The sequence below is a fragment of the Spea bombifrons genome, chromosome 3, assembly GCF_027358695.1.
Source record: "Spea bombifrons isolate aSpeBom1 chromosome 3, aSpeBom1.2.pri, whole genome shotgun sequence".
In the NCBI taxonomy this organism is placed as follows: Eukaryota; Metazoa; Chordata; class Amphibia; order Anura; family Pelobatidae; genus Spea; species Spea bombifrons.
Genome location: NC_071089.1, coordinates 52,448,826 through 52,461,713, shown reverse-complemented (window position 1 = coordinate 52,461,713; position 12,888 = coordinate 52,448,826). Strand labels below are relative to the sequence as shown.

At 39.9% G+C, this 12,888-nt stretch overlaps 1 protein-coding gene across 2 annotated transcripts in view; it reads left to right on the top strand.

The window, feature by feature from the left end:
• The window catches only part of TBCE (tubulin folding cofactor E), a 30,693-nt gene extending 21,261 nt beyond the window's left edge, over positions 1 to 9,432 (top strand). The window contains exons 15-19 of one of the 2 annotated variants that reach the window (XM_053461193.1): positions 831 to 899; positions 1,730 to 1,789; positions 2,655 to 2,746; positions 4,520 to 4,658; positions 9,330 to 9,432. In XM_053461193.1, coding sequence (XP_053317168.1) covers positions 831 to 899; positions 1,730 to 1,789; positions 2,655 to 2,746; positions 4,520 to 4,612 — 314 coding nt within the window. In that variant the 3' untranslated portion in view covers positions 4,613 to 4,658; positions 9,330 to 9,432. Of the gene's footprint in view, positions 1 to 830; positions 900 to 1,729; positions 1,790 to 2,654; positions 2,747 to 4,519; positions 4,814 to 9,329 lie in introns of those variants that run through there. The other variant, XM_053461192.1, reaches the window with a different exon arrangement.
• The last annotated feature ends 3,456 nt before the right edge of the window (positions 9,433 to 12,888 follow it).

Here is a 12,888-nt window from a genome sequence, read left to right as displayed (position 1 = left end):
AAGTATTAATAGATTTACTTTTATAAATATTCTAGGTAGCAATGCATGGGATCAGATTTTCAGCTGTTCGGCTGTCTTTGGCTGTACTTTTATAGTATTCTTTAAGTGTGCTGCCTGCTTTGCTTTTCATGCCCTGATACATTCCCATGAGGTGGCAAATGTCTTCTTCTGTTCAAGATGATAACATGAATAGTGGCGTTCTGTGCACGACAAAATCTACTGTTAAAGTTCCATTTTATTTTAAGCAACTAAAAACCAAAGAAAAAGTAAAAAAACAAAGTTGTTTCATCTTGACCCCTTGAGGTTGAACGCGTTTCAGCATTTTTTACTGCTAAAAGCAAATTGTTCACTGTCGAAAACTTTTGAATATCCCAGCTCAAGCACAGACACCTCGGTTAAAGGGACACGCCAGCCACCACATGCACTTCAGTGCATTTGATTGTTATATGTTACCTTTATATTTTTCGACCTTGAAAATACATAGTGAGATTCTGCAGAATTTTGTGTACAGAAGACTTTCTTATTGATTTTAAAGGGAGCAGTTTTTCTACCACTGCTTGGCACCTTGGATGCCAGTTTTGACCAAAGGGGGAGAAATAACAACAGGGAACTCATGAAAATCCTGAGTTATCAATTTTCTCGCCGCTGACATACACATAATGTCTGTTTTCTATTATAAATACTATTTCTTATTTTAATAGTTAACCATCATTGTATACATTATACATTTTTATAAAACTCTAGGATTTATGTAAAGTGGCAGATCCGTTTTTATCGAATTAGTCATGTTTTCATTTCTCCTATCTAAATATTTTTATTTTGTTTTTTAGGATATGGGGCTCCTGAAAGCGGGGAACTTAAGCAACAACAACCATTCGCCTTGAAAAATCAATTATTAAGTAAAGTATAATTGTGATGTTTGTGTAGGGACATAAAACATACAAAAATAAACCATAAGATAATACAAATATTTTAACTGCTACTACATTTACTAAGTAGACAATCACAATAAGTGAGGCAGTGAATGCAGTACTGATGTTACAGTCCTGTACCTTGATGCACCCTGATAATGCAGCTATTAGCCGCAATTAAACGCTAGAAAAATAGCGGTGAACCTGATAAATATGTTCACATGTTTTAAGAAGCCGTTAAAAAAACGCAGTGTAATATTATTTCCTACATTAGTCATTAGGAAACAAACTGATTCCAATGTTTAATGTATGCAATTTCAGCTCAGGTCTTCTTGCAGAAAAAAAGCATATTTGTTTTGATCCCTTCTAATGAGAAAATGGATATAACTGCATTTGTCCAAGAGATATTTTACTGGGCCAGTATTAATATATAAAATTACATAACCTTTTAGGACCTCAGAGGTTTCTTCATCAGATGAATTGCAACATTACGTATTTTATATGGTTGCTTAATAAAATGTGTCCACGTTGATTAAAGATGCCGTTCTTAATGCATAGTGAAGTCAGTGACGTGAAAATGCAGCTCTTAGGCAAAGTCCCACCTCGGCTAATAACGTAATGCGGATACCTTGTTCAGTGCCATCTTACATGAGCCCAAGATTCTTAAGTGTGGCAGTCAAAAACTGATCTTTGTGCATCAATATATGCAAATTCGAGTTTAAATACACCCTGTACAATATTTAACTAACTAGTCAGAGCCTATACACAATTGCATCTAACTTTGTATTAAAAAAATGTTTCTGTGTTTCTTACTCTAGCGTTGACAATCAAATGTCCTGATAAACCAGATCAGAAACCAATTCAGAAGAAACTTCCTGGTAAGTAAAACTGCATCCAAATAAACTTTACATTGAGTTTGCTTACATTATCAACTATTTTGAGAATTCTTTTTTTCCTAAAGTACTAAGTGAGATCATACCTTGGGCATGCTTATTAATTCACCTATGCAGATTTCTGTCAACTCAAGCTTGGAGCCTGGAAGTGTTAAAGTGGCGGTTAATTGTGTCCCCCTACTTTTTACGCAAACCAGGAGGCTGCCATTGTTGTGAGTTGTGATATTTTGAATGACCTCCCCTGCTCAAACACCACTATGAACTGATTATGACAATAATCCTAATGAGGTCTTTTGCTCAATAGACTTTCATAAATTAGAACGTCCAGGTCGGTGGGCCGTTCCATTGTTTGCAATATCCTAATCAATCTGCTGTTTGTGTACTTTATTCAGCTAAGATAATAGAGATACGACACATACCATTTTCAGGCAGACACATATTGGTCATTTGTATATTATGCAAAAACTAGGAAAGCTTATTTTTAATGTTACACTAGGAATTTAAGTGTTTCTAAAGAGTGAATATATAAGATTTCTATAAGGGTATCCCCACATTTAGTCCTTAGCTAAATTGATTCAATATTTATGATGAAGAATTGCTTTGGATAAATGAAAGAAAGAAAAAAAAGTAATATTACAAAAGGTAAAATAAGATTCATTTCACAGATCTAAGTTCTGCAATTATTCTTCATATTTTTGGGAAAAAATACAACACAGAACACTTTCCGGCAGCTGCATATTAGTCATTTCTATATTATGGCTAATATGCGTTGCTTGTATAAAGATCCCTGTGGGGAAATTAAATAAGTAAAAATATACTTTATTTATTTTTTTATTTTTTTAAATTTTAGATTCTATGACTGTTCAGAAGGTTAAAGGACTTTTGTATCGTCTGCTTAAAGTACCAGGCTCTGAACTGAAGTTGTCATATGAAAGTTCAAAAGTAAGTAATGCTTGTTTGCAGCTACTATTAAATATTCACTGATGTCCTTTCATAGATTTTGGATACTTAACCAATTAACATTACATGTTGTAAGACCACCTAATGGGCGCTAGTAAAATTCAGATTTTATTCTTCACAGTATGAGAGCACTCTGTAACATCCCTGGGCTTAAACCTTCCACAGCTGCTTTTCCAATGGCAGTTATGCCGCCATTCATATTCATGGTATGAAACCTAGCACTACTCAGGGAGTTTATGAAATAGTGTTGTAATGGAGAAGTGCATTAATTTTGTATAGCCGGCAGCTGGTACGGTAGGAAGTTTTGGAGAACGTGTACATCTAGATAGCAATAGAGACCTAGGCTACTGAGAAGAATGAACAGTTAAGAATGTGTCTTACACAGTATGAGAAGCCAATGCCAGCTTTGTAGGGTTGTGATTTACCATTACAGAATGTATCCAATAGTATGCTTTCCATAATTACAGACATTAAGTTATATACAGGTTTATCCTTAAGAGTTTTGATTTTGTCAAGTTCAGTTGTGATGTATTAAAGGTGTTGTTCCATATATTCAAAACACGTGTTGAGGAAAATAATTTTTATTTTCCTCCAAATAATCACATAAAATAGCACATTTTTAAGATAAGATTCCTTTTCGTATGGTGTAGTTACACAGAGACAAAACACTAATTGAACCTCTGTAGCAAGCAAAATATGTGATTTTATTCTTTCCTCAGGTTTAATCTCATAAAAACCACTAATAGAAACTTTTAAGAAATGTTTTAAACAACCCACGAGTTCCTGCTTTCGTGTCATATGACTGTTGTGTTCCACGCAAAAAATACGTTTGTTTCCTATGCTGCGTATTGTAAGAAAGTCATGCTTTCCTTGCTCCTTATACATATATTCACATTACGCCTGAACGAAATGAGTGCTAAAAACATTATTACCTAAAATACATAGAAGCTGTGATTTAGTTTTAATTTTGGTCACTGAGACAATTAGACATTTAACATATATAGTTTATAAATTCAGCTGAATAATTAAAAAAACACATGAAAATATTTGTTTAAAAAAAACCAACAACTTGTTACTGTGTATGTTTTAGGTATGGGTAAAAAACAAAAATACACATTCATAAATAATGTTAATTTTGAGCCGAATAGACAGAACAACATAAAAGAATAATTTATAGGGAGTTTCACTTGAGCGCACATTTGTTTAGTATTGTATAAGGATAGATGGAAATCATGTAGCTCCTACGGCTCTTAAACTGAATACCACTTTTGTTTGCTTTGCTAACTGAATGTCATCATACACCTGTTCAAAACAAGCCACTTCATCGTTTTTAGACGCAAAGCCAATTTGGCATCTCATTGAGCTATCGGGGCATTTTAATGCCGGTGCTTAATCTAATGAATCAGCATCTGCCAGTTATCATTATAGATTTTAGTGCAGGGTTCCTTATAATACCAAAGCCCACACATTGTGTAGCTTATGTGGTAGCACATAGCACAAAAGATGGACAATATTTACAGCATGTTACGTGACATTTACCAGTAGATATACCTAATTGATGCCACTATAAGAGAATTGAATGATAATTTCAGATGACTGAATGCCTGTGTCCCAAAACAAATGTCTATTTTCTGTGTTCTTACGTTAAAAGATGGCCTTAGACCATTTCATACAGAAATCACAGTACAATGTTGGTGTGAAATAATAATGCACTTTTATGCTCACCTTTAACACTACTAATCTTTTCTTATTTAGATGAAAGGCAGAGAGATTGAACTAGAAAATGATTTAAAACCCCTGCAGTTCTACTCTATAGAAAATGGAGACTGTGTGCTGGTGAGGTGGTAATACAACAGCAACAAGGAATCTGCTATGGACTCACAATGCACCCTTGGTATTTGCATAGTTGTAATTCTTTGAACATGTAGAATGATCTGCCAGTTTTTACAAAAATGGTCTGATGCCGGAACATGTATACACCTCTATTTGTTACATTTTATTTACCCAGAAATAATTATAAATCATAATTACCCTCTGTGTTTAATCAAATGATTTTCTCTGGTGCATATTATGTGTGTGTATATGTGTATGTATGTATATATATATATATATTGTGACAAGCCTCCCTTTTCCCTGGGACTTTTGTCAAGGATCTTGGCTGTAACCACAGTCTTCTAGGGTAAATGAAGTCCAGGACACATCCAGCTCAGCTTCAATGTTTATTTTCAAGGAACAAACAGCAGCAGTTGTAAGCAGAATAACAGTCTTCGCTTAGAACAAAACAGGTCACAATTTACCATCTTTATGGCTTTGCAGAGAGAAACCACCCCTCAGTTTATCAGCTCTCCTAGCTGGCATAACAGTGGCTTCCTCTCTGAATCAGGCTCCAACCCTTTAACCTTCTGCCTGCTAATTAATTAGCCACAGGTGAGCTGTTACTTAGCCCACACCTGTGGAGCTCCTGTCCAGAATGCAGGCTCTGGACTGGATCAAAACAGCAATTAGTGCTGTTGGAGCACTGGCCCACCCTGCTCTTCCAGGTGCTCCGCCCCAGGGACCCTTACCATGTTTTGCAAACTGCCAGTAGTGCAGTTTGTAAACAAACAACATATTTCCCTGGGACATATTTTAACCCCTTCCGTACCGGGACGTACCTGGTACTTCCTGGTTAACAGTCACCGGTAGACCGGGACGTACCAGGTACGTCTCCTCCAAAAAACGCCCCCACATCACCACAATCGCGGTGATCGCGGGGGCGCTGCTGCTGCCGTCTGCCCAGGAGTCCTGGGCAGACAGCACAGCCTGTCTAAGCCCTCCCCCAAGCCTACGATCACTCCCACGGAGTGATTCTCTAGGCAGAAACAGCGATTGCAGAAAAATCTGCAATCGCTGTTTCAGCTGCCACAGGCAGCTTCAGGGAAGGGGGGGGTGTTGAATGGGTCCCCACACAAGTGTGGGGGCCTGATCCAACACCCCCCTGCTGCCTGATCGCTCCATGAGAGCATCAGTGCAGCGTTAACCCCTTCAATGCCGCGATCGCTGCATTCAATGCCGCGATCGCGGCATTGAAGGGGTTAATTCCCGTTTTTTTGGGGGTTCTGCTACTGGTGGTCTGCCTGGAAGCCCAGGCAGACCTCCAGCAGCAAAAACGAACCCCCAGAAGTCCTCTGATCAGCCCTGTAGGGCTGATCAGAGAGACTCCTCTCCCACAATCTCCAGTCCACTGGAGATTGTGTCCCAGCTGCCAGAGGCAGCTTCAGGGACAGGGAGACAGGGCTCTTTGGTCTCCACATTAGTGTGGAGACCAGCCCCCCCACCCCCACCCCCCATAGTTAACCCCTACCCCCCCTCTTCCTCAATTAACCCCTTCAATGCTGCGATTGTTTATGACCCCCATCGCAGCATTGCAGGGGTTAATATTAGTCCCCACAAGCTTGTGGGGACTAAATATCAATCAATGCTGTGCTTCAATGGAGCATCAGCATTGAAAGAGTTAAAAAAAAAAAAATTAAAAAATAATTTTTTTAAAAAAAATACTAATAAAATAATAAATAAAAAAAATAATAAAAAAATAATAAAAATAATAATAAAAAAAATACCAGCACTGACCTGAAAGTCCAGGGTGCTTCCAGGTCAAATGCTGGGCTGATCAGATCGCTCCTGGCCAATAGGAGTGATCGGATCATTATGGCAGCCCACGGATGACCCTGCTCTACAAAGAGAGAGGGGTCATCTAGGGTAATTATGAAAAAACACAAATTATTAATAAATGAAATAATCATAATTATTACCTGATCACTTGTCGGTGACATTTTAAGTCGCTGATTATTGATCGGTCTCCCTGATTGATGTCAGCGGCCTAAACCTGTCACTTACAAGCAATCTGATAAAAAAAATATTTAAAAAAATGTAGATGCACATGTTCCAGTTTTGCCCTCATAGCTTCCTCAAAAAATGCATGAACCATGCATGTGAGGTCTTGTTGGAATCAGGGGATCTTGGTGAACAAAATGTGGTGTTTTCTTCCACTGTTGCACTTATGGTGTGCAAGAAATTCAGTGCAACATTGAAATGTATGCGTTAAAAACGCAATAAAATAATTTCCCTGTGAAGTTTGGCAGAAACGAGTGAAGAAATGGCTAGCTGAAAACTGTCAAAACTACCCTAGTTGAACACCTTGACTTGTCTACTGTTCATAAATATATACTTTTATAGGGTAATTTACAGCGGGGGGCTTCCAAAATGTCCCAAATGGGATATGGGCTCAGCAAACCAATTTCTGAAAATTCCAAATGTGAAAACGAAAATGCGCATGTTCCAGTTTTGCCCTCATAGCTTCCTCAAAAAATGCATGAACCATGCATGTGAGGCCTTGTTGGAACCGGGGGATGTTGGTGAACACAATTTGGTGTTTTTTTCTGCAGTTGCACAAATTCTATACAAAATATAATATAAAATCTAAAGCAACATTGCAACATATGCAAAAAAACCCAAAAAAATATAAAAATACCTCAAAATTTGGCAGCAACTGGCGATAAAATCCCTGTTTGAAAAGTGTCAAAATGACCCTAGTTGTACACCTTGACTTATCTACTTTTCATAAACATATAATTTTGGGGGGATAATCAGTATCTGTGACAACTATTGCAGTTATTAGACTACCATGCCAAATTTGCAAAAAATTACATTTCAAAAACACGATGCATGCCTAGCAATATTTGCCCTATACTGGTCAAAATAGATGAAAATCCTGGCCATGTTGGGTGGTTTCCAAATCAGGACAACTCAATGAATATATTTGGGATAATTTTTTCCCATTGGTTCAATGTGTGTACAATTTGTATGTATACAAAACTGTAAAAAAATGCGTTTTTTTCATTTTTTCACCACTTTTTCCAGTTTATTTCAAACAAAACAATGTACTACCCAGCTTAATATGGTTTCAAATGAAAGCCCTACTTGTCCTAAAAAAAACAATATATGATTTGTGTGGGTGCACCAATTAATAAGAGAGAAATTACAGTTCAAGAAAGACATGGCAAAAACACAAAAACGGCTCCGGTCCTTTAGCGACACGTTAGTATCAAAATCCCGGTCCTGAAGGGGTTAAAGCAGGCTACTATTGACCAAGGCTGGTCTAATATACCTGCCATCTACCACTTTACCAGACCTTGTGTCACAATATATATATGTATATATATATGCACACACACTCACTGGCCACTTTTAGGTACACCTGTTCAATTGCTTGGTAACACAAATAGCTAGTCAGACAATCACATGGCAGCAACTCAATGCATTTAGGCATGCAGAGTTCAAACCGAGCATCAGAATGGGGAAGAAAGGGGATTTAAGTGACTTTGAAAGTGGCATGGTTGTTGGTACCAGACAGGCTGGTCTGAATATTTCAGAAACTGCTGATCTACTGGGCTTTTCACACACAACCATCTCTGGGGTTTACAGAGAATGGTCTGTGAAAGAGAAAATATTCAGTGAGCGGCAGTTTTGTGGACAGAAATGCCTTGTTGATGTCAGAGGAGAATGGGCAGACTGGTTCAAGATGACAGAAAGGCAACAGTAACTCAAATAATCACTTGTTACAACCAAGGTATGCAGAATACCAGCTCTGAATGCACAACACGTCGAACCTTGAAGCAGATGGGCTACAGCAGCAGATGACCACACCGGGTGCCACTCCTGTCGGCTAAGAACGGGAAACTGAGGCTACAATTCACACAGGTTCACCAAAATTGGACGATGGACGATGGAAGACTGGAAGAACGTTGCCTGGTCTGATGAGTCTCAATTCCAGCTGTGACATTCAGATGGCAGGGTCAGACTTTGGCGTAAACAGCATGAAAGCGTGGATCCATCCTGCCTTGTATCAACGGTTCAGGGTGGTGGTGTAATGGTGTGGTGTCTTGGCACACTTTGGGCCCATTAGGACCAATTGAGAATTGTTTAAATGCTACAGCCTACCTGAGTATTGTTGCTGACCATATCCATCCCTTTATGACCACAGTGTACCCATCTTCTGATGGTGCATTATCCTGCTGGATGTAGCCATGTCACAAAGCTCACATAATCTCAAACTGTTTTCTTGAACATGACAATGAGTTCACTGTACTCCAAAGGCCTCCAGAGTCACCAGTCTCAATCCAATAAAGCACCTTTGGGATGTGGTGGAACGGGAGATTAGCATCAGGGATGTGCAGCTGACAAATCTGCAGCAACTGCGTGATGCCATCATGCACATATGGACCAAAATCTCTGAGGAGTGTTTCCAGGACCTTGTAGAAAGTATGCCACGAAGAATGAAGGCTAAAGGGGGTCCTACTCGGTACTAGCAAGGTGTACCTAATAAAGTGGCCCTGTGAGTGGATATATAATCCTCATCTGGAGGTCAGTATAGATGTGGGAATAGGGTATACAAGTTACAAAAATGTTCTGTACTGTTCAAAGGAAATATGCTCTGCAGAAATAGCCGTAGTTTTATGTCCTTGCTGAGACTTCTGGTAATTCCCAGGGTTGTGATATTATGTCCTTTGTTGTCTTGGACTAACAGGGAGATCGCTTTCAACAAAAGACTTTCCTGGCGTCTTTGATGACCCCTGCCACTGATCACACAATCTGCTGCAGAGCCCATCTTCCTGTGTGTCAATGAAGTGTAATAAAAAATTAAAACATAATTATTTAACGGACTCCTGTGATGATGTCATCTTACCATTTGGGGTACATTTAAAAAAAAAAATTTGTAAAAGAAATGTCAGCAAAGAACTGCTATGCTCATTCCAATAGACGAAAAATGTTTGCCACATACATGCATACCCCGCTTTAATGACAGTTGCTTCACGTGAACATACAGACACATAACAGGATGACGCCAGCAAGTCAGTTAGTCTTTCAAGCGCCACTAGTCTTAACCATAGAACATTTTGGTGGAGGAAGTTGTGGAAGTTTTATATTAACCTGTGACCACAAAATGTAGTGCAAAAGGTTAAGCAGCAGTATCATTTTAGGAGACATTGATACATCAAATATTTTATTAAGTTGTATAAATGAATTGAATCGTGTCTACTAAAGCTGTCTAATAGGACAAAGTACATGCAGCCATTTTAACCCCTTAAGGACAATGGGCGGTCCCTAAACCCATTGAAAACAATGCATTTTGAGCCTGTGCATGTACGGGCTTTCTCATTAAGGGGTTAAATGATGCAGTTTAAGGTAAGTATTCCAATCTCCATCAGTATTGTATCTAAATAATACATCGATAAGTCGGCAAAATTAGTTTACCTGGGAAGGAAATGAAGTGGTGCCACACCAGTATTATTTGGTGTAACAAAAAATACACCAATCTGTTTAATTATGCTGGTTGTTATTAAATGCTAATGATTGGAATATATCTTTCGAAAAGGGCATTATCGGCAAAATGCAGAAATAGAATGCACATCACATGACTCTGCTCCGTTCCTTCTTCCCCTGGGGGCGTGGCCAGAGAAGTTGTTGGAGAGGAAGCAGCAGGGGCCCTGTAGTAGTCGATGAGTGAGAGAGCTGCAGTTCAGGTAAGGGGGTGGGGGAGGGCCGGCCCTACCATGGAGCAGAGTGGGGCAATTGCCCCAGGCGGCACTTTTGTAGAGGCGGCGCTTTTTATTTATTTTTTTTAAAGCGGAGGAGAGAGAGGGGCGCCGAGTGGTTTTTCGCTTACCCGCTCGGCGCCCCTCTCTCTCCTCTGCGAGCCCCCTAGCTCGGTCTCGGTGCCGACCTGTAATGCTGCGCGCCGGAAGTGACGTCAGTTTCCGGTGCTCAGCATTAAAAGCCGGCACCGTGGCAGAGCAGGGAGACTCGCTGCAGGACTGTTTAAAGGTAAGTACAAAGGGGGGGGGTAGATAATGGCGTAGAGGAAGTTTAAAATGACGCTCCCCTCCCATGGCGTCGGCAGAGGGGGGCGGCATTTTAAACTTCGCCCCAGGCGGCATTATGTCTTGGGCTGGCCCTGATCCCTACAATGTCTATTGTTAGTTTGGCATGCACCATCAGACCTATGGGTAAAAATTATTTCCAGGCCAGTGCTAGGCATTCACAGAGACACTATGTATGCAATATAAAGTCACACTACCCTAGATGCAGTCATACTAAACAACACAATCTGACGCAACCTTATACACAATTACAGTCACCCTCCCCTAAATACACATGCATCCCTACCAATTCAACTTGACACTATGCATGATAGTCACATATGGCTATATACATGTACACTAAACAATACACTCTGTCTCTACACTTGCAGAGTCACACTGCCTTATACACATGCACAGTGCAGTCACACTACCCTAAACACATGCAAGCGAAATACACATACATCTCAAAGAATTCATTTATACTTAACATGCTACACCAGGGCGTCCAAGTTTTTTCTGCAGTGGGCCACTTCATCAGAATTGTATATGTGCGCAGGCCGCACTCATTTTTCACTGTGAGAAAATATGGCCTTTAATAAAATATGCAGATTAAAATAAAGTAAATGACACAAAACCTTTATTTCTGCTCTCACTGATTTCTGTGATTACAAATTCTGGATTCTGAATAAATAAAAATCAAATAGTTCTATTTATTCTAGGGGTGCACCAAAATGAAAATTCTGGACCAAAACCGAAAATTCAGGGTTCACTTAGCCGAAACCGAAAATGACCCCCCACCTGTAAAAATAATAAAAAAAACCCATGTTTTATAAAAGTAAGTAACACACCACAATTGGACAAACAGATTCAGCAAAATGACTTGGCATGATAGGAGTGTGATTGCTAACAGCAATCACACTCCTATCATACCCAGGCAACCAGTAAAGGCTGAAACCTAGGAATGATGGGACTATGATTGCTGTTAGCAATCACACTCCCATCATGCCAAGTCAGCCAGTACATGCTGGTACAGGGTGGCTGTAAGTGATGTGCAGACCCCATACTGCTGGCAGCATCAATACACAAGGGGGGCAGCTAGCCAGGTTTCAGCATGTACTGGCTGACTTGGCATGACAGGAGTGTGATTGCTAACAGGTTCCAGCACTTACACATCCATGCTATCACACTCATTCATTCATATACTCATTCATTCCCTCAATCCCGCATACTCATTCAAACACCCTCCCCCACCCCTTTACCTGCACTGCAGCTCTCTCGATGCCGCTCACAGACTTCAGCAGGGGGCGCGGCCTCCCTCTGCGTTCTCTGGTACGGCACAGAGGAAGCAGGACTGGAGCAGAGTCATGTGATGTCACGTACATTCACGTGACTGCTGGGTTCCACTTCCTCTGTGCAGTACAAAAGACCCTCCCACAGGTAAGTAGCAGGGCTCTTGTAATCCCGGTTGCCCTGGCTGCGGATCTCACGCTGGCCGCACCTGTAGGTCTCACGGGCCGCATGTTGGACGCCCCTGTGCTACACAATAGTTAGTGTCCTAACTTATGCACATTTGTATTACCCTGTCTGCACACTCGCTACCATAGACACAAGCATCCCAAACAATTCACAGTAGCACTACACAATGCACATATGCTATACACATGTATACTATACAAAGTCCATAACCCTATGCACACACATACTTCCCTGTACACATAACTACACCCTTCCTTTCCTCACTTGCTCAACATAATCACTTGGCACCTGGCCTATATTTTCTAAAAGTCTTCCAAAAGTCCATTACTACTTCTTACATTTAATGGCTTAAACAAAACAGAACTATCTTAATAGACTGTTAGATGACATCACTAAAATATGGGGTACGTTCCAAGTGATTACATTAAGGAGAGGAAGGGTGAAGTAAGTTTGTAATAGCGCCTGTGGACAAGCCAATGGATTACACATATTCAGAGGATTACTGCTCGTTTTTGTTTTATTTAGAGGTCACGCATTGTTTTTGGAGAATTGTGCATGAATTAGGCAAAATTCCTTAATTAAAGAATCTGAATGCATAAATCTGTTGTGGGTTACTTTAAATTAAACTTCCTTGCTAATCTACTCTATTTACTCTAGGAACACAGATAGCTATAAAAAATGCATGTGTTGCTGCTGTATATTAGGCAAAGGACTCTCTACACACTTTATGGCTAGCTTTAACTCAAT